This window comes from Ipomoea nil, unplaced genomic scaffold, assembly GCF_001879475.1.
Source record: "Ipomoea nil cultivar Tokyo-kokei standard unplaced genomic scaffold, Asagao_1.1 scaffold2283, whole genome shotgun sequence".
Taxonomy (NCBI): Eukaryota; Viridiplantae; Streptophyta; class Magnoliopsida; order Solanales; family Convolvulaceae; genus Ipomoea; species Ipomoea nil.
Window position 1 is genome coordinate 1,651,489 of NW_017618711.1, and position 21,309 is coordinate 1,672,797.

The window sequence follows — 21,309 nt, forward strand, 5'->3', positions numbered from 1 at the left end:
AACCTCCTGCATGTCCCCATAATCATGTGAGAACAACTCCTCAAAATAGGCCACCATCAGACCACCCAAGCCTTCCTCATCTTCCACCCAATTACCCTCATCATCCCGCAGCCTAACCACCTTATTCCTTCGTCGCCGGGCCTTCACAAAATTATGGAAGAACTTGTTAAACATCACCCCCCTTATACCAATGCTCTTTGGCCCGCTGCTTCCAATACATTCTCTGTTGTTCAAGCAAGAATAAAAGCTCCTTTTGTGCAGCAGCATAACCACTCACCCCGATCCCATCACGTCGTAAACTCAACCTATCCATCTGATGCTTACAACAATCTATCTTTTGCTGGAAATCCTTATTGTAAAGACGACCCCATTGGCCAATATCAGTGGCACACATTTCAACCCTAGAAACAGTATCCAAACCTGGGGACCGGTTCTAACTGTGCACAACAATTCCCCTGCAGGTGTCCTCCCGAAGCCACATATTGTCAAAACAAAACCTTGACCGTCTTCTTACTCCGGGCAAAGCAATGGGCGTTACCATCAGAGGCGAATGATCACTATAAGGTACTATCAAAGACTGTGCCCTAACCCCCTCAAACAGAATGAGCCAATCCACAGACGCTAGGACACGATCCAACTTTTCTTCCACCATACGGTCAGTTCCCCGTGATTTCACCCACGTAAACTGGTTCCCACTAAAAGGAACATCCTGCAGCCCACAATCATCAACTGCCGCTTTAAAGCCATTAATCATCCACTCTGGGTGTGGCATAAAATTACCTGAAGTTACATAAAATTTAGAGTTAATTCTCAAAATAATCCTCCGACTATGTCCTTTTCTCAAATTGGTTCATTGACTTTTAATTGCACTCAAAGTAGTCTTCCGACTATAAATTTTAAGTTAAAATATCATCCGTTATTCTTAGTCTGAGGCATTTAGTCAATAATTCACTTTATTTCTCAAACGCTATAAGTTTTCTTTTTCAATAACAAATGAAAATCTTATTGTTAGTTGGTTTTGTTATAGACTTGTGACTTTTCTCGAAGGTTGGGGTTTTTTCCTATTTTTGCATTTTTTCATTGTGTTTTGCAATAAATCCTTTCTTTACAAAAAATCTTTATAAAAACAACAATGAAATCATTTTAATTTGTTTTTATTACAAATTTTAAAATATTGATTGTAATTTGACACATAAATACCTTAGTTTGAAAACTGAATTGGATTACACATCAACGATTTTTAACTAATTATCTTATGGTATAGATATCCTACAAAAGGACTCAATTGCACTATTTTTGTAGGTTCAAATATGCATTTGGAGCTTAGTTTAATGGTTTAATTGTTACTTTGATGAAAGTTTAAGGCTTATTTGACCATTATCTCTTAATTTAAATAAATTTAAAATACATACTTTAACATATAAAAACTATTGGAAAAAAATGATCAAATATGCCCTTACACTTTATACGAAAAATTATTTAAGCATTCGAACTTTTAAAAGTTACAATTAAGCCATTGAACATGTCATTTTTGTGTGTTGAAGCCCCAAATCCAATTAATAATGACTTGTAATAGCATATCACTAGGTTTCAGAGAGACTCCGATGATTAAATTCGGTGACCGGCAACTAACGAACGGTTGCTGGTTGCCTTTGAAGAAGGCGACCAGTAGGTCGCTTTCTTTGGTGAAAAAAGTGAACAGATTGTTGGCTTCTCTGATGAAGAAGGTGACCACTAATCGGCTTATGCTCTGAGAAGGCAACATAGATGTTCATCTTCTTCTCATCGAGTCGTCAGAGAAGGCTACCTTATGACCACCTTATTTTCATAGGAGAAAGCGAGCATCTAAGTTGCCTTCTTTAAAGGCAATCGACAATCGACAACCATTCGTGAACCCCACCCGATTCCTGCTCTTATCGTTGTTGGGGAAAGAAAAACTTTCCCCATTCCTATCTTCCCTTTCCTTAGTTTGGCTAACCAAACTATTACCTTTATCAATATTCAAGTACAATAAATATAAATATTGAGTTCTTAAGTATAAAATAAAATACTTAAATCTTCATTAAATCCTCAATAACAATTGAAATTTCAATATAAAATGTGAATAATATTCATTCAAATGAAAACACAAATAGGCAATTACAAAATGCTTACACATTTAATATCAAAATACAATACAAATAATCTTTATAATAGTAGTAGCAATATAATAATAATAATAATAATAATAATAATAATAATAATAATAATAATAATAATAATAATAATAATAATAATATAAAATAATAATAATAATAATAATAATAGTCAGCTTTTCAGTTTTTTTTTTGTTTGTTTTTTTTTTTTAATTTCCTTTTATATATTTTGTTTTGTTTTGTTTTGTTTTTGTTTTTTGTTTTTTTTCAATTTTCTATTTCCTCATATTTTCTCTTATCTAATCACACTTACAAAACTCCTCAAAAACCACACAAAAAACTTACTATTGAGGATGCCTTAACGGCACCGTTATTTCAGACGCGCAAAACTGGGTCGTTTTGGACTTGGGTCCACCTTGCAAGGTGGACCGGGGTCCATGACATATCAATTGGGCATTTTATTGTGGACCACGGTCCATAATGTATTGTAGTCCAGACATCAAAACGGTGCCGTTTCTTTTAATGAAAAGAAACGGCACCAGTTTCTCACCATTCCACGCCGTTCCACAAAAAATAACTCTGTTTGTCAGTTTCATTTTATATACACTGCACTTTCATTTCAACACAACTACAATTTCATTTCGATATAACTATAATTTCATTTGACATTATAAACTCAAATATGTGAAACTGTTATTTAGTTTCATTTTATATACACTATACTTTCATTACAACACAACTACATTATCATTTCAATATAACTACAGTTTCATTGGACAATATACACTCAAATATTTGAAATTGCTATTCAGTTTTATTTTATATACACTGCAGTTTCATTTCAACAAAACTACAGTTTCATTTCGATATAACTACAGTTTCATTCGACATTATACATCAAATATGTGAAACTGTTATTCAATTTCATTTTATATACACAAATACACTATAGTTTAATAACAACACAACTATAGTATCATTTTGATATAACTATAGTTTCACTGGACAATATACACTCAAATATGTGAAACTGTTATTCAGTTTACTTTTATATACATTGCAGTTTCATTTCAACACAACTACAATTTCATTTCAATTCAATTGCTGTTTCATTTGGGCTCTGTTTGGCAAACCTAGCTGAAAAGCTATAAGCTAGTAGCTGAAAGCTGAAAAACTATAAGCTCGGAGCTGAAAATTGAAGAGCTGTTAAGCTAGCTGTTATGATTGAAAGTTGATAGTGTAAATTCCACGTAGAGCGGTCAAGATAAAGATACGATCAAGTCAAAAGCAAGTAAAGTCTTTTATTGATCGGTAAAGGACTTAATACAATCTAAAAGGGCTACTCCGAGGGCCGACTGATTGCGGTCGGGTAGCTTTGTAAATAGCCTATCGATCGTCTCAAAAAGTCCCTCACACTACAGCCGCCGTGGCTAGGCCGGAGACACAATTCCGGCCGGCCGGCATGTAACCCACGTAGCACCCACGTGTCTTCACCCAGCGAGCCCTGCCTGTCATCGTGTAACGTTGCCACATGCTTCTTCTCGAATCTCTCGTTCAAGGGCCATCAACCGGGTGTTGAAGACATCGATCAGGAAATACGCCAGTCGGGCCCGACCGGCTTCCTTCAGGAATGTCCGACCTGTAAACCTGCACGAACAACAAGAAAAGACGTGGCATGCCAGTCGGGATATATCCTACCAAAAGTGTTTGGTAAAATTAGCTTTTTCATAAGCTGATAAATGTAAAAAGACTAAAAAAGGACATTTTCATAAAATTGAAATTAGTTTGTTTACATATTAAAATTTAACATTTTATCTTTAAAAAAAATTAACATTTTGAAATAAAACTATTAGCATAATTATGATCTAGCATCTCATAATGAAGTAGCAATATTGTCGCAAATCTCATAATAATAATAATAATAATAATAATAATAATAATAATAATAATAATAATAATAATAATAATAATAATAATATTTGCGGTGAAAGTTGCGGATAAAGGAGAAAAGAAAAAGATTTTAATTGGGAAGGGTAAATTATGTCATTTCTTTAAAATAATAAGGATAAAGATGGAAAAAAATTAGGAAGCTAAGAGCTTATTTTGAAACGCTACCTAAGGTATCGTTCCAAAATAAGCTCTTATTTTAAGCTAGGGGCTTATTTTAGGAACATTACCAAACAGAGCTTATAACTTATTAGTAGCTTAAAATAAGTTATAAGCTCCTAAATAAGCTCTGCCAAACAGAGCCTTGATAATATAAAAACAATATGTGAGACAGTTTCATTTTAGATACACTATAATTTAATTTTATAATTAACACACCTAAACTACGCGCTCTGTTAAATTGTTATTTTTGTTATATTATATTATATATTATTATTATTATTATTATTATTATTATTATTATTATTATTATATTATATTATATTATTTTTGTATTTCTCAAAATTTACAAAGTTAGATAGGCATCAGCAATCTATATCTATATATCTATATATATATAAAAGTAAAATCCTCCTACCAAGTTTTCCCCCCAAAACTTAGTGGCATTTTTGTAATAATAATAATAATAATAATAATAATAATAATAATAATAATAATAATAATAATAATAATAATAATGTTATTACCTCAACATTACCTTAAATAAATAAATTATTATTCTTTCCTTTTGAATTAGTATTTTCTACCTATAAATACAAACTTATAATTCTTCTAATCTCTAGCCTCCCCCATCAATCAAAGAATCTCAGACTTATTTTCCTGCTTTCTTTTCGTATGATTTTTTTTTATATTTTTTTAACTATATTCTCCAGTACTTCAATAGGTTTTGCAGGTTATATCGTCTGGTATGAGCTTGAAGATACGTAAGGATGCTCTGCTTCAACAAAAGAAAATTGAGGAGGAAGAGCCTTGGTAATAGAACCCTAATGGTTTAGTTTTTATGAAAGATTGTAGAGATACGATCGAGAATAATAATGACGGTAAAATCAGATCTTCAACTTCACAATGATATATATATTTTAAGAGTCTACATTAAAAATATATAAGAGAGAACATACATGTTTATTAGATGTGTGAAAACTCTAATATTGTGAGTTGATATAATGATTGTAGGTATTTGGAGTGGTGATGAAGCAAAGAAGAAGAATGATTTGCCATGCAAGACAAATAAGGATTGTGTAGCTCCCTATCCTTTGAGTGCTTGCTATTGTGACCATCTTGATATTTTCTTTTTCTTTTTTAATTTAGTACACGACTGATGTATGATGCAATGCTATAGTTTGTTAAATACAAAGAATGCAGTCATCTCAAATCTATTTCGTTTCCCCCACATTGTACTATGTCGTATATCATGGTTGGATGATTAGAGTAAAATTATTGGTACAAGTTTTTTTTTTTTTTTTTTTTTTTTTTTTTTTTTTTTTTTTAAGGTTTCCTAGAATAAATAAATAAAAAAAATAAAAGCAGGGTGATTGACAGTTAGCAGCCACCCAATGCTTTCGGAGTTGTCCTTTTTAACTTTTAAGAAAAGAGTTGTACTATATAGACTCACTGCTGTTAGTACAATATTATTAGTAATTAATGTATAATATTATTAGTACAAAATCAATTTTACATGCCTTAATAATTAATTATTAATATTATTGCCTAATAATTATGTATTGTCACCTTTTCCGGTGTAATTATTATGGTAATTTACATACATATATATTTTTATACTTAATATATAATATGATTGGCACAAAATAGATTATACTTACCATAATATATAGATTATTTTTTAATATAATTTCCTAATTTTTATTAAGGGTAATTATTCTCATAATTTTTCTTTCATTATTTTGTGTAATTATTATGGTAACTTTATGGTAATCTATTTAAATATATAGGGTGATTTAATTTAAATAATTTAATTTAAAATACTATACTATAATAACGAATTATTATTACTATAATAATTACTATAATAATAATAATAATAATAATAATAATAATAATAATAATAATATTAGCAGTAGAAAAAAAAAGAAATGAAAACGGGATTCAGTTAATAATAATAATAATAATAATAATAATAATAATAATAATAATAATAATAATAATAATAATAATAATAGCAATAATAATAATAATAATAATAGTAATAATAAGGTTAATTAGCAGTAAAAAATGAAAATATAAAAGGAGAGTAATACTAATAATTTGTTAGGAGTAAAAGTAGGAAAAATAGAAAAGGAAATGAAACTAAAATAAATGTACAATAATTTTGGATATAAATTATTAGCTTAAAAAGGAAAATATAAAAGGAGATTAATACTAATAATTTGTTAACAGTAAAAAACATAGAAAAGGAAACCAAATTAACTAAAAAGGAAAATGATACCAAAAATTCACTAATTAATAATAATTTAAATTTCTATAATTTCTATAATCAATACGGAACTAATTATATGTAGAGGATAAATAATTATTGAGTAAGTAATTATTTAGATAAGTGCTGACATATTTTATTTTATGGAGTAAGTGCTGACATATTTTATTTTATGGAAATATATTTTTTTCATTATTTAGCCAGCATAATATAAGTTAAATATAAATAGTAATTATATGGAAAGGATTGTCACTAATTATGGAGAGGATTGCCAGCCAGAATAATATGGGTTAAATAAAAATTGGAGCGTAATCAATAGGTAAATAATGGCATATTAATTGGATTGCCAGCCACCACAATAGGGTAATGAATAATAATAATAATAATAATAATAATAATAATAATAATAATAATAATAATAATAATAATAAATGATATTACAAAAATGTCCCTACGTTTTGGGGGAAAAATTTTTATGTCAACCATTTTGCTTTAATATATATAGAGATAGAGATAGAGATATAGAGATAATGATATGCGTCTGATTAGAGTTTATATTTATTCATACAAATATTAGAATTTACATTTTTATTGATTTTTAAGTACAATTCTCTTAATTATTATTATTCATATTTTTAGAATTATAATATATATGAAATACAATTTGGAATAAATCAATTTAATTCTATAAATTTTTTCTATAAATTTATCTAAATATGTACATTATTAGAGATTATATTAACCATACAATATTTAAAATTTAATTTTGTATGTTATGAAAATAGGTACTTGACCAAATATATAAAAATCCAACTATATTATTATATTGTACATTTTAACATCTTTTTATTTTTTTTATTTTAATTTTAAATTCATAACAACAAAAAATTTTCCCGGTAAAACACTATATTTTACAAAATACAATTTGATAAATATCATAAATTAATTAGTACAATATTATTTATGTTTATAATAATTAAGGAAAAAAAAATAATTCAAATATGGGAACCAATGATTTGAAAATGAAATTAATATATAGTTACAAATAAATATAGCATGATTACAATTACTTTAATTAGTTTTAATTACCTTAATGATATGACTTTTCTTTATCAGTTTTTTTATGGAGACTAAGGGAGTGTTTGAGTTGGTGATTTTTTTTTTTAAATACTTACTAATAAAAAATAATTTTAAAATATTTTTTTAATCCCTCATAACATGTGTAAATCTTATATTTTTTAAAAAAATACAATTTGATAAATATCATAAATTAATTAGTACAATATTATTTCTGTTTATAAATTATAATAATTAAAAACATATTGAAATATGTGAACCAATGATTTCAAAATGAAATTAATATACAGTTACAAATAAATATAGCATGATTAGATTTACTTTAATTAGTTTTAATTTCCTTAATGAAATGACTTTTCTTTATCAATTTTTGATGGGAGGCTAAGGAAGTGTTTGGATTAGTGCAAAATATTTTAAAATAAAATGCATACTAATAAAAATAATTTAAAATATTTTTTAACCCCTCATAACATGTGTAAATGTTATATTTTTTTAAAAAATACAATTTGATAAATATCATAATTTTTGTTTATAATATTTAAAGAAAAAAAAATAATTCAAATATGTGAACCAAATATTTCAAAATAAACTTAATATAGAGTTACAAATAAATGTAGCATGATTAGATTTATTTTAATTAGTTTTAATTTTCTTAATGAAATGACTTTTCTTTATCCGTTTTTGATGGGGGGCTAAGGGAGTGTTTGGATTGCTGGAAAATATTTTTAAATAAAAATGCACACTAATAAAAAATAATTTAAAATATTTTTTAATCCCTCATAACATGTGTAAATGTTTTTTTTTTAAATACAATTTGATAAATATCATAATTTTTGTTTATAATAGTTGAAAAAAAAAAAAATAATTCAAAGATGTTAACCACTGATTTCAAAATGAAATTAATATACAGTTACAAATAAATATAGCATGATTAGATTTACTTTAATTAGTTTTAATTTTCTTAATGAAACAACTTTTATTTTTCATTTTTTTTAATTATAGACTAATGGAGTGTTTGGGTTGCTGAAAAATATTTTAAAAATAAAATTACTTACTAATAAAAATAATTCTAAAATATTTTTTAATCCCTAAACATGAGAAAATTTTATATTTAAAAAAAAATACAACTTGCTAAATATCATAAATTAATTATTGCAATATCATTTATGTTTACAACGAGAATAATTAAAGAAAAAATAAATAAATCAAATATGTGCACCAATGATCATAAATAAATTAATTATTGCAATATCATTTATGCTTTGGCCTGGAGATTTAAAGTTGCTCACCTTTGGTTAATAAGGATGGATGTGTCCCTTCCACTCAACCACAAGCTCCAGGTTCTTAGTGAAATGACTTTAATAAAAGTAAAATCCTCATTTACAACATTTCAGCCCAAATTAACATGAATATTAATTAATTAGTAAAAAAATAATAAAGCTTAATTGGTAACAAAATTTTATATAAAAATTAACTAATATCTAATGAATTGTTACCACAGATTAAAGTCAATATGTACATAAAAATAGAAAATGGTTACCAAATTATGAGAATAATTAAATTATTATAATTGTGAAAATAATGGATACAAATTCTGCGTAACAAATGAGAAAATTCGTTCGAAATTTGCGTAATTTTATAAAGAAATAATAATTTATTAATTATTATTTACTTTATACTATTAATAAAAGTAAAATTCGCATCTTCAACATTTCCGCCCATATTAATGTGAATATTAATTAATTGATAAAAAAAATTAATAAAGCTTAATTGGTAACAAAATTTTATATGAAAATTAACCAATATCTAATGAATTTTTATCACAAATTAAAGTCAACTTAAAAAAGAAAAATGGTTATTAAATTCTGAGAATAATTAAACCATTATAATTGTAAGAATAACAGAAACAAATTCTACGTAATAAATGAGAAAATCCATTTGAAATTTTATGTAATTTTATAAGGAAATAATAATTTATTAATTATTATTGACACCAATCTATATTTATACTATTAATAAAAGTAAAATCTTCAATTAAAATGTCTTTCACCCTTCTGATACGAGATTGCCCTTCAAGTTCTAACGAAAACAACTCATGTTGATGCTCGCATATGCCACGACTATCAACAAAAGTCAGGGTCAAACACTAACTCACGTTGAGTTATTACTGAAAAAATCAGTCTTTAATCACGGTTAATTGTATGTGACTTTTTCCCGAGTCACCCATCCTGATGGTTTGGTGATTTTAACTCTAGACGAGGATGAATAAAATTGTGTTACTACTACCAATGTTGTCTACAAAGAGATTTTCAATAATGTATAATTCAAGTCATTGATATTATGGTTTTTTATATATAAAGATGACAAAATTGTTATATATCTACATAGAAAATATATCTTCCGTATAAATAATTTCTATAACTGAATTGCTAGACAACGAGCTAATTAGCCCAATTAATACAAATTTTAAACACTGATATATAAAATCTCTAAAGTTGCAGCACCGAATGCGTATATCTACACGTTAGCTATTAATTGGGCAATTATTTACTCAAATTCAAGCATTGATAACATCAGAAAACATAATCGGTGCAACTCAATTCTTCAATTATATTATATAATATTCGATGTTATAATTTATACAATTGTATATCGATCTAAATATTTATAAAATATTATAACAAATTCATTCCGTGCAACGCACGGGCGCAAATACTAGTTCAGCAAATAGCAATGCCGTTGCAATTCGGAGTAATATATTAACAATTACATTACCGTGTTTATCTCGTCGTTAACTCTACGCTGTTTTCTGTTCTGTACTAAATCAACCAGATCTCTTTGAACACCCTTTCCCTTAATCATTAATTCCGGCTATTATCCACTTACCTCCGGCGGAACCCTTGTTTTTCCCTCTCGGATTCTTATCGCTTTTCTTGCAAGTAGAAATTTGGGGAGGGTTTTCAATTTCATCGTCTCGAAAACCCTAAAATCCTTTGATTTCTTGAAATTAATTGGTTTTTAATCTCAATCTTTAGCTCAATCGAGTCTTCGCATGATCAAACCCAGATTTTATATCCATTCACGCGATCTGCGATTCAGTGATCACAAAGAAAACCTTAATTAGGGGCTATGGATATTGATGGAAGCAAGCGAATTTTCCGGCGGCTTGGCCCTTCACAAGGCGATAACGGTAGTAGTAAACAGCAGCAGAAAGTTTGCTTCCATTGGCGAGCTGGTCGGTGCGATAGATTTCCGTGCCCGTTCTTGCACAGGGAACTGGCTGCGCCGCCGCCTCAGGCACAAGGCTCATTGACTAACGGTACGGCGTCGTCGAAGCGCTCTCATGGCTACTCCGATGATTACCGGGGCGGGCCGCGGAGGAATACGAATTTTAATAACAATTGGGGTCGAACGCCGGCTCATGGCGGCGGCAACAACGCTAGAGCTGTGACGAAAACGGAGAAAATTTGTGCGTATTGGCTTCAAGGGAGCTGTAAATTCGGCGATAGCTGCCGGTTTTTGCATTCCTGGACCACGGGGAACTGCTTTTCGTTGTTGACAACACTTGAAGGCCACCAAAAGGTGTTGAAACCAATGCTTTATCCTTAATTGATAAATTAATGACATTGTGTACATTACTGTTTTACCTTAGTAAAGTTGTACCTATTCATAGCAATACTGATTTTATTTCAGTACAATCTATGTGTTTGTCCCTGGTTTAATGAATTCAAGCTTTGTTGTTTGTTTGTTTATTGAAAGGGTTTATTTTTCATTGATGTTAGTGTCGATGCTGGTGGTCTAATTCGAAGTTTTTTGCAACAGGTTGTTAGTGGAATTGCTTTACCATCTGGCTCAGACAAGCTCTATTCAGGAAGTTCTGATAAGACCGTGAGAGTATGGGATTGCCAATCAGGGCAGGTTGTTATATTTTTCTTTCCCATGTCTTCAAATTGTTCACATGATGCTGCAAAATGGTGAATTAGAAAAGTGTTCTTTTGATTGATTTCTTGCAATGTGGACTTTGTGCTTTTGTTTATATGACTCAGAAAGAACTACTATGCTGCTGAAATTCATTTTGTATCGATATCTGACACTCTTGCTTCACATAAAAGGATGCAAATTGTCAAAGAGTTGTTTGGTTTTGACAAACTAGTCTTAAATTCTTACTGAACTTAAAACTTTTAACTCAAAAAGTATAAACCTTGAAGAAGTCATTTTTAATGCCCCTACATATTTTGCAAATTATGTGTGAGTAATCAATTAATTTCTTTCTTTTGGTTTTTCTTGTTTTTTTACAGTGTGCAGGGGCTGTCAATCTAAATGGTGAAGTAGGTTGTATGCTAAGTGAAGGGCCATGGATATTTGTTGGCCTTACAAATCTTGTCAAGGTAAGGCTTAGTGTGTAAACTGGTCATTCTAACTGCATGTTGTAAAAATTGAAGGTTACAATCAAAAGTGAAATTTAAGGTTAACGTGTTACCATTCTCTACGTATTTTACAGGCGTGGAATGCTCAAACAGCAGCAGACCTTAATTTAACTGGTCCAGTTGGGCAAGTTTATTCCCTTGTTGTGGGTAATGATATGCTCTTTGCTGGTACAAAGGTAATTTGTGTATGATTAGGTTTTAAGATCCAGTCTCACATTGGCATTTCTTTCTCATAATGTAAACAAGAACTACAATGTTGCTGCAGGATGGGATATTAGCATGGAAATTTAATGTGGCCACCAACTGTTTTGAGCCAGCTGCATCACTCAAGGGTCACTCTCATCATGTTGTGTCACTGGTTGTAGGAGCCAATAGACTGTATTCTGGTTCCATGGATAACACTATAAGAGTATGTTATCTCTGATTTGTTATGACCGAGCTTTTAGAGTACTTTTGCTGTGCTAACTTTTTCATAGAGCACAGCATCTCTTATTTTTCTTTATTTATTTATTTTGACTGTTACTTATCTGTTTTCAGGTATGGAGCCTTGAAACTTTGCAGTGCCTACAGATTTTGACCGATCACACCAGCGTTGTGATGTCGTTTCTTTGTTGGGACCAATTTCTTTTATCATGTTCTTTGGACAAAACAGTAAAAGTCTGGGTTGCTAACGAGAGCGGGAACTTGGAAGTGACGTACACCCACCAGGAAGAACATGTAGGCTTTAATAATTTCTATTCTTTATGATTGTTCTGATCCGTCTACTTAATTGCATTGACCTTTCATGCACAGTTAGTTCTCATTAAAGTGTCAACTCTATAGCATTTATCTACTAGTATAGATAATTTAAATACTGAGAATTCCATTTCAGGCAGAGTACACAATGTGCTATATTTGCCTAGATTTCCAAAGAAAAGTAATAAGAGTAATAACAGTAACACTAGTGTAATAGATACATAATAGGGAGGAATCTGATGACTCTGCGCTGTCTCTTTAGTCAACTCACAAACAGAGACATTTTTGTTGGTAAATCTGGACTAAGTTTTTAGATTTTCACCCTGGATTGATAGTCTGTTCTTTATGGTTGGTGTTAGAAATATTCACTTGAAGTTTTGTCTTTGTTCTTCTGCCAATAAACTGCTCTTTTATTTTGTGCAACTCAATGAATTGCATCTTATTTGTTCTTTCACAGAATGAATAAATTTCATATTACAACATCCATTTTCTTTTAGTAGTTAATAGAAAAGAACTTTTTATATGGAGTAATTATCTTTGTGATTGTGAATTTAATGCATGGATCTATTGATAGGGAGTGCTAGCCCTGTGTGGAATGCATGATGCAGAGGCCAAGCCGGTACTGCTTTGCTCTTGCAATGACAATACAGTTCGTGTGTATGATCTTCCATCGTAAGTTTTTGAAGTAGACTTCTTGTGATATCTGTTTCCTTGATTCTTGTTTCCCTCATTACTTTATTTAACATATGTTTTTTAAAAATGTTGTAGCTTTTCTGAGAGGGGGAAGATCTTCTCCAAAGAGGCAATACGTTGCATAGAGATTGGCCCTGGTGGTTTGTTTTTCACGGGTGACGAATCAGGTCAAGTACGAGTGTGGAAGTGGTTGGCTGAAACGACTACAGCAGCAGCATAAGGGGCAACTAAATTCATTTACCGTAACGTATTTCTATTGTTATGGTCTGTATATTTTCCCCCTTCACTCATTTATGAGCTCATGAAGAAGGCATAAGATAAGGAATAGCAGTTTTGATCTGTTAGCGATGGCAGTCGTTAGCTTGTTTTGTGTAGGCGGCTCCTTCTCCTTGTACCTGTTCCGAGGAAAGGTTGGGGAGTATAAGAGTGTATTTCTCCTGTTCTTTCCTTAAATCTAGAAATAATATGGTATTCTTGTAATTTTCGAATGAGGCTCTTATTAATGTCTCTGATATACGACCCCAGATTACATTTCCTGAATTATTTTGATATTGAGGATGTTGTAACTCTTCATTTCATTGCTTAAGAGCTTTCTCTGCTCCCTGTGGCTGTGATTAGTGATAGTGCAAGTGAAATTCCTGTTTTCTACTCTTCTTCAAAAAATTGCACATTTCTGTTAATGGTGTACTGCACTCCTGTAATCATCAGATGCTTATTCTTCTCATTTATGAGCTTAATATAAATTCTGTACACAAAACTGAAGAGCTAATCTTCCCATAAAAGGCAATATTTCTCGCCCGGCACCACAACCTAGCCCGAGCATTGTAAAGCGGGTAAATTTATAGTAGACTCATTAAGTGAGAGGACCAATGTTTGGTACATGTTCGAGACTTTTATACCCTGGTCTGATAGGATTGTAGAGGGATAAATTAGTAAATTATTACAAATTATACCGTGCATTAGGACCCACAATGCATTGTGCGCCCTGACCCAAAACGACGTCGTTTTGTACCTTTTCGCGTGTTTGCTGTTAACTCCTTAAAAAAAAAAATCATGTTTCGAATGTACAGAATTGTATAATAGAATACACAGAATTTTATACCTGAAAACACAAAATTTTATAACTGAATACACATAATTTTTCTTGAAAGGATAACACATAATCTAACATAATGCATAATATACATAAACTCTTAACATAATACACATAAACTCTTAGGGGGCGTTTGGTTCAGGTTATATAAGATAACCAAGGTTATATTTGCTTGGTAATGTAAGATTCCCATGTTTGGTTTAGGTTATATAACTTTTTCAGGGAATGTCAGATGACCTCCGCATTAAGTTTTTAGCTATTGGAAGGGAATGTGAGATACCTTCCAATTTCTTAGGTAATCTCACATTCCCTTGTCTTATTACTAATGTTGGGCTTTGTATTTTTTAATCAATTTATCTTATTATTGTTATCTTAGTTTTAAACCAAACATAAGAATCTAACATTCCCAGCAATCTAACATTTCCTAAGGTAATCTAACATTTCGTGAACCAAACGCCCCCTTAACTCTTAAAAAAAAAAATCTATGTTTCGAATGTACAGAATTATATAATAGAATGTACAGAATTTTATACCTGGAAACACAGAATTTTATAACTGAAAATTCCCATGTTTCGAATGTACATAATTATATAATAAATGCACAAAATTTTATACACGAAATTAACAAAACGACATCGTTTTGGAAGGTGCGGATGCTATGTGCGCCCTGGTGCACGGTATAACGATTGGTAAATTGTAGGAGTTGTTATATATCATGGACCCTGTAGAAGGGAATTTGTGAACAATACACTGCAGTATTTGAAAGAAACTTGTAAATACAAAACAAGGCAATTAATTACATATATGTTAACATTGTGTGTTCGTAGTATATAAATTGTGAACATTTAGTATGTAAATTGTGAACATTTAGTATGTAAATTGTGAACATTTGGACTCAAGTCCACCTAATAATTTGCTAAATTAATGGTCCATTAAGTAGGAAAATCAGTGCTTGGTGCCCATAAGAAGCCATTCCACAAGAAGGTGAAAAGCAAATCTGCTCCAAATATTTTATGCTTTATCTGATTGATTCTCTAGACAGATTTCCTTGCACAGTGAGGAGTATAATCCCCAAGAACAATTTCTTTGTTACTGGCATTCCTAGTTTCTATTGAACTCCAACCCAGTGGCCTCTGTATATCACCTTCATCTATCAATTCTCTCATTTTCATGGCATCTTCCCATCTCTCTGCACTGGCAAAAGTGCTGGATGAGAGAACATAATTTCCACTATTACCAGGATCCAATTCAATAAGCTTCCTGGCAGCAATCTCAGCAAGACTCACATTCTTATGAAGTTTGCAGGCCCCAAGTAGCATTCTCCACATCACAACATCCGGGGCCATTGGCATTCGCATCATAAACTCATACGCTCTCTCTACATTCCCAGAACGGCTCAAGAGATCAACGACACATCCATAATGCTTAGTTTCCGGTAAGAGCCCATACTCCTTTTCCATGCTTTCAAAATACTCCACTCCTTCATCCACCAATCCAGCATGAGTGCACGCAAGTAGTACTGCAACGAAAGCTCCATGGGTCGGCTTAACGCTCTCCTCTCTCACCATCTTTGAGAAGAGTTGAAGGGCACGAAAGCAGAACCCGTTCACTGCAAGGCCTGCAACAATGGAAGTCCACGAGACCGAGTCCTTCTCTTGCATACCATCGAACACTCGTGAAGCCTTCTCTACCGACCCGCACTTGCAGTACATGTCTATCAGTGCATTCCCTACATAAACGTCCATTTCTACACCATGCTCGTGTATATAATCATGCACAGCTTCTCCCACATCTAGTGTGCCTATATGTGCAGCAGCAGAAAGCACTGTAGCCACAGTTATCTTATCAGGCCTTACCCCACCAGCCATCATCTCCTGAAAAAGCTTGATAGCATCACAAAACCTCTTAGCTTGAGAGTAGCCTGTGATCATAGAAGTCCAAGAAATCACATCCCTCTTAGGCATTGCATCAAAGAGCTCCCTTGCAGCACTTAAATCTCCTGCTTTTGCATACCCCATAATCATAGTGTTCCAAGAAACTACATTTCTCTCCACCATTTTATCAAAAGTTTTTCGAGCTAAACCAACCAATCCGCGCCTTCCATACATATCAATCAACGTATTCCCCAAGTACACATCAATCTCTATGCCATTTGCCTCAATGTATTTAACCACTGATTCTGTAGTTTCAGAACCACCTATATAGCTACAAGCCAATACAACTTTCACCATAGTCACCCTATCAGCCTCAACATTCACAGCCTGCATTGCATCAAAAAGTCTCAATACATCATCATACCTATTACACTGACTATACCCACAAATCAATGAGTTCCAAGAAACCAAGTCTTTGTTTGTCATTTCATCAAAAAGCTTCTTTGCTTCATCCAATTTACCACAAGAAGCATACATGCTGATTAGAGCGTTGGAAACATAGAGATAAGACTCGTACCCAAGCTTTATTGTACAACCATGGACTACCTTCCCATTAAAAAAATCCGAAATTCGACCGCAGGTCTTCAAGATAAATATGAAAGTCAGGTTATTTCCGTGCAGACCCTGTTTACGCATTTTCTCAAACATATGGAGCGCGTCAATGGGTCGATCACTTTGCGACAATCCTTGGATCATGTAATTCCAGACGGGCAATGTTGGGCATTTGATTTGGTCGAATGCGAAACGGGCTTTGTGCAGAGAATCTGGGGAGAGAGCATATGCCCTGATGACATCAGAAACTGCGTATGAGTCGGTGTGTTGCTCGGTTCTCAGGAGGTGTCCATGGAGCTCTTCGATAGAGACGGCGGCGCGTGAATAATGGTATACTCGCTCTGATTTCGCCGGGGATATAGAGTTCGTGAAGAGGCGAGAAATGGGTCTCGCGAGTTTCATAAAGACTCCCTCCTAGCATTGAAATTTGAAAGACGGAGAAGAGAATATGGGCGTCGCGGAGGGAGGCCGGGGAACTTGGAAGTCAATAATTCGAACCTAGTTACCTAGGCAGCGGTATGAGGATTATGAGATATCCCTTGTTCGCACTTACCCTACTAAGTTTTGAGTCACTGATTTACATTTTCTTAAATGCTTTATCGGGTAGGGATGCGGAGCGTGGGTTAAAGATTCAATCTTTTGAGAGAAGAATAATTCGATTCGAAAGTCGTAGCAGGCCAAGTTCAGGTGACCACGTGCTCAATAGTGAAGTATCAATTGAGTAAACTTAGCCAAATTGATTAAACGGTTGATTTGGTAATTACAAAATTATAAGTTCTACTCTCAACTGGATGACTCATAGCTTGGCTCGTTTAACTCCATGTGGTCTCTTGTCAACTAGGGTTATAAATGAAGTTTATCATGTGTACACCCTTAGGTAGTGACTGCGGTTTCCCTCGTCATCCAAGGACACGGACACAGATGGGCGTGGGAAATAGGAGAAAAGAAGGTGTGGTTTTTTCGTGACTCGCAGGAAGTGGTGGATTGGATCAACAAGGATTTGGAGACTAGGGGCTCGATTCAGAGTATGATCCAGAGTTGTAAGGAGTGGATTTTTAAAAACTGGGAGATGAGAATTTCACATGTCCCGAGAGAGTACAATAAGGTGGCTGATTAGTTGGTGAAACTTGCCTTGAGAAAATGTTGCGATTGAATTGAGATCATGGAGACACCCGAAGAGGTGATGGATTTTTTTTAGGCTGACAGAGCACGTATGGTTGTCCAGAGAACGAGTCAAGAGAGCTAGTTTACTAGCTTGGGTACCCCCTTTCGTTTTCCCCAAAAATTAAGATAATATAAGATGTTGATTCAACTTTTATAGAGTAAATGAGACTTAAATTAAAGAATCACATTTCACACATTTCTTACAATATATGTAAATTATTTAGTGCTCTAAAGTTAAAAAGTAAAGTGTAGTTATGTTAATTGTTGAATAATGCATGCATTATACATATATACAAGCAAGTTCAAACATAATATATCCATCAATTAATATCTAAATTAAAAGTACTTAATTATTTTTAGAATTAAATACTATAATTAGATAAAATTGTGACATGCCACGAATGTTTGACATTAAATTATTAACTTTTGAATATTTAGATATAGCAAAATCTGTTTTCAAAAAAAAAAAAAAGATAGAGCGAAATCTACTTACTTTTTTTTTTTTTTTTTTTTTTTTTTTTTTTTTTTTTTTTTTTTTTTTTTCTTTTAACTATATATTGCCACACTGCCACAATAATCATGTTTTTAAAATTTCAATTTCAAATTTGATCATGTGACTGTTGGGATCTTGTTAAGGTGCGTCAATCGTACAACCGCATGGGAAACCTAACCCACACTTAAATCCTTCTATATATATATATATATATATATATATATATATATATATATATATATATATATATATATATATATATATATATATACACACACACACACATATGATTTTAAAGGTTGAAGGCACAACAATGTGCTCTAGAAGAAAGGACAATGTGCACTGAAACTCTGGAAAGACAAAAATGTGCATGGTAAGGTTTAAAGGTTGAAGGAACAACAATGAGCACTCTAAGGCACAACAATGTGCTCTGGAAGAAGGAACAATGTGCACTGGAACTCTGGAAAGACAAAAATGTGCATGGTAAGGTAGAAAATATGAAATAATTATTGAAAAGACTAAATTTAATACATGATCTTCAACACAAATTATAAACGATCACAATACTAAACTAAAAATAGTAATTAGTGATTCATTCAAGATCAAATTCTCTTTAAATTATATATATACATACATACATACATACATACATATATATATATATATATATATATATATATATATATATATATATATATATAAACACATAACACCTACAAACATATAAAGGTTGAAGGCACAACAATGTGCTTTGGAAAAAGGGACAATGTACACTGGAAGGCCAGGAAGAAAAAAAATTAACTTAGTTACACAAAATTACCATAATGTCATCGTATTTTTTTTAAATTGCTTCATTTTGAACGTTGATCTGAAGTCACAACAATGTGCTCTGGAAGGAGGGACAATGTGCACTGAAAGGTCTGGCAAAAAAAAAATTAACTTAATTACACAAAATTACCATAATATCATTGCATTTTTTTAAATTGCTTCATTTTGAACGTTGATCTAGACTGAATCAATTGTGGGATTAAATCTTATTTTTCACCTAAGGCTTCTTTTTCACTTGATCCTCTCTCTCTCTCTCTCTCTCTCTCTCTATATATATATATATATATATATATATATATATATATATATATATATATATATATATATATATATATATATGTTCTGTTGCGGTTGGCAGCCCCAGGCGCGGTGAGAGGAAAGCCATTGATTTTGTTTAAATCAACGTCCAGGATTACCAAAATTATAAAAAAAAAAAAAAAAGCGGTGGCAATTTGGTAATTTTTGTAACTAGGTCAAATTTAAGGTGCGTGAGTTTTGTACTTAAGGTGCGTGAGTTTTGTGCTTAAGGTGCGTGGGTTTTGTGCTTAAAGTGCGTGTGTTTGTACTTAATGTGAGTAGTTGTTGAAACTTAAGGTGCGTGAGTTTTGTGCTTAAGGTGCATGGGTTTTGTGCTTAAGGTGCGTCGTGTTTCTTCTTTGCGCACCCTTCTCTGTGAGTCACGGGTAGTTCATACCCTCAAGAAGAATAAAACTTTTGAACTAAGGGGTGGTTCACACCCACAAGAAGAACAAAACTTTTGAGCTGAGAGGTGGTTCACACCCACAAGAAGATCAAAACTTTTGAACTGAGGGGTGGTTCAGACCCTCAAGAACAAAACTTTTGAACAAAACTTAACGTGTGTCATTTTAACACTTAAGTTGCCTGAGTTTTGTGCTTAAGGTGCATAGATTTTGTGCTTAATGTGCGTCCTGTTTCTTCTTTGCGCACCCTTCTCTGTGAGTCACGTAGTTCAGACCCCCTCAAGAAGAATAAAACTTTTGAACTGATGAGGGGTGGCTCAGACCCACAAGAATAACAAAACTTTTGAACTGAGGGGTGGTTAAGACCCTCAAGAACAAAACTTAACGTGCGCAATTTTAACACCTATGGTGCATTGTTATAACACTTAAGGTGTGTTGTTCTAATGCTTAAGGTGCGTGTTTCTATCACTTAATGTGTCTTCCTGACACGCGTTTTTTTTTTTTAAATTTTTATTGATTTGAGCCGTTGATTTAGATTTTAATGCTTAAGGTGTGTCAACCGCACAACCGCACGGGAAGCTTTTATTGCACCTGAACCCTTCCATATATATATATATATATATATATATATATATATATATATATATATATATATATATATATATATATATATATATATATATATAAAAGCAGGATTGACTTATAACATGGTCCTCTTGTAAAAAATGAGGATTGATCTTAATTGTTCATTAGGTTTATCAATGGTTGAAAGTTTTAGTTAAAAAAAAAAAATACATGGTCAATTTTGTAATCATTGTAAGTTTTCAAGTTTTCAATATTTATAAAATGAACTCAACTCTTTTTTGTCTTACTTTCTACCAATCCTTAGTTGTTGATCTACCCAGATTGATGGATCAAATCAATCTTCACTTTTTACATGGCGGAGCGTTTAGGTTAGAACATGCTCGCATTTAAAAGTAACAACTGATATGATTCATCCATCTGGATAAATGAATGGCTAAAGATTGCTGGAAACTAAGAACAAAAAGAGCAATGTTTGTTTTATAAATAGAGTAAATACCCAAAATGGTCCCTCGAT

At 31.9% G+C, this 21,309-nt stretch overlaps 2 protein-coding genes across 2 annotated transcripts; one reads left to right on the top strand and one right to left on the bottom strand.

The window, feature by feature from the left end:
- The first annotated feature begins 10,341 nt into the window (after positions 1–10,341).
- Positions 10,342–14,169, top strand: LOC109151366 (zinc finger CCCH domain-containing protein 48-like). Its single transcript, XM_019299354.1, has 8 exons — positions 10,342–11,172; positions 11,413–11,508; positions 11,889–11,978; positions 12,092–12,193; positions 12,283–12,426; positions 12,555–12,734; positions 13,327–13,424; positions 13,521–14,169. The coding sequence occupies exons 1-8, from the start codon at positions 10,720–10,722 to the stop codon at positions 13,663–13,665; spliced, it is 1,308 nt and encodes a 435-aa protein (XP_019154899.1). The 5' UTR covers positions 10,342–10,719; the 3' UTR covers positions 13,666–14,169.
- Positions 14,170–15,521: 1,352 nt separating this feature from the next.
- On the bottom strand, positions 15,522–17,514 carry LOC109151098 (pentatricopeptide repeat-containing protein At2g29760, chloroplastic-like). Its single transcript, XM_019299011.1, has one exon. The coding sequence runs from the start codon at positions 17,424–17,426 to the stop codon at positions 15,573–15,575; it is 1,854 nt and encodes a 617-aa protein (XP_019154556.1). The 5' UTR covers positions 17,427–17,514; the 3' UTR covers positions 15,522–15,572.
- Positions 17,515–21,309: the final 3,795 nt, after the last annotated feature.

What these genes read in the sequence shown, in the direction of transcription:
- LOC109151366 (XM_019299354.1), top strand. Translation starts at nt 10,720, where the DNA reads ATGGATATTGATGGAAGCAAGCGAATTTTCCGGCGGCTTGGCCCTTCA. An exon ending in GGGATTGCCAATCAGGGCAG is followed by an intron (nt 11,509 to 11,888) that starts GTTGTTATATTT and finishes GTTTTTTTACAG; the next exon opens with TGTGCAGGGGCTGTCAATCT. An exon ending in CGTGTGTATGATCTTCCATC is followed by an intron (nt 13,425 to 13,520) that starts GTAAGTTTTTGA and finishes AAAATGTTGTAG; the next exon opens with CTTTTCTGAGAGGGGGAAGA.
- LOC109151098 (XM_019299011.1), bottom strand. Translation starts at nt 17,426, where the DNA reads ATGAAACTCGCGAGACCCATTTCTCGCCTCTTCACGAACTCTATATCC.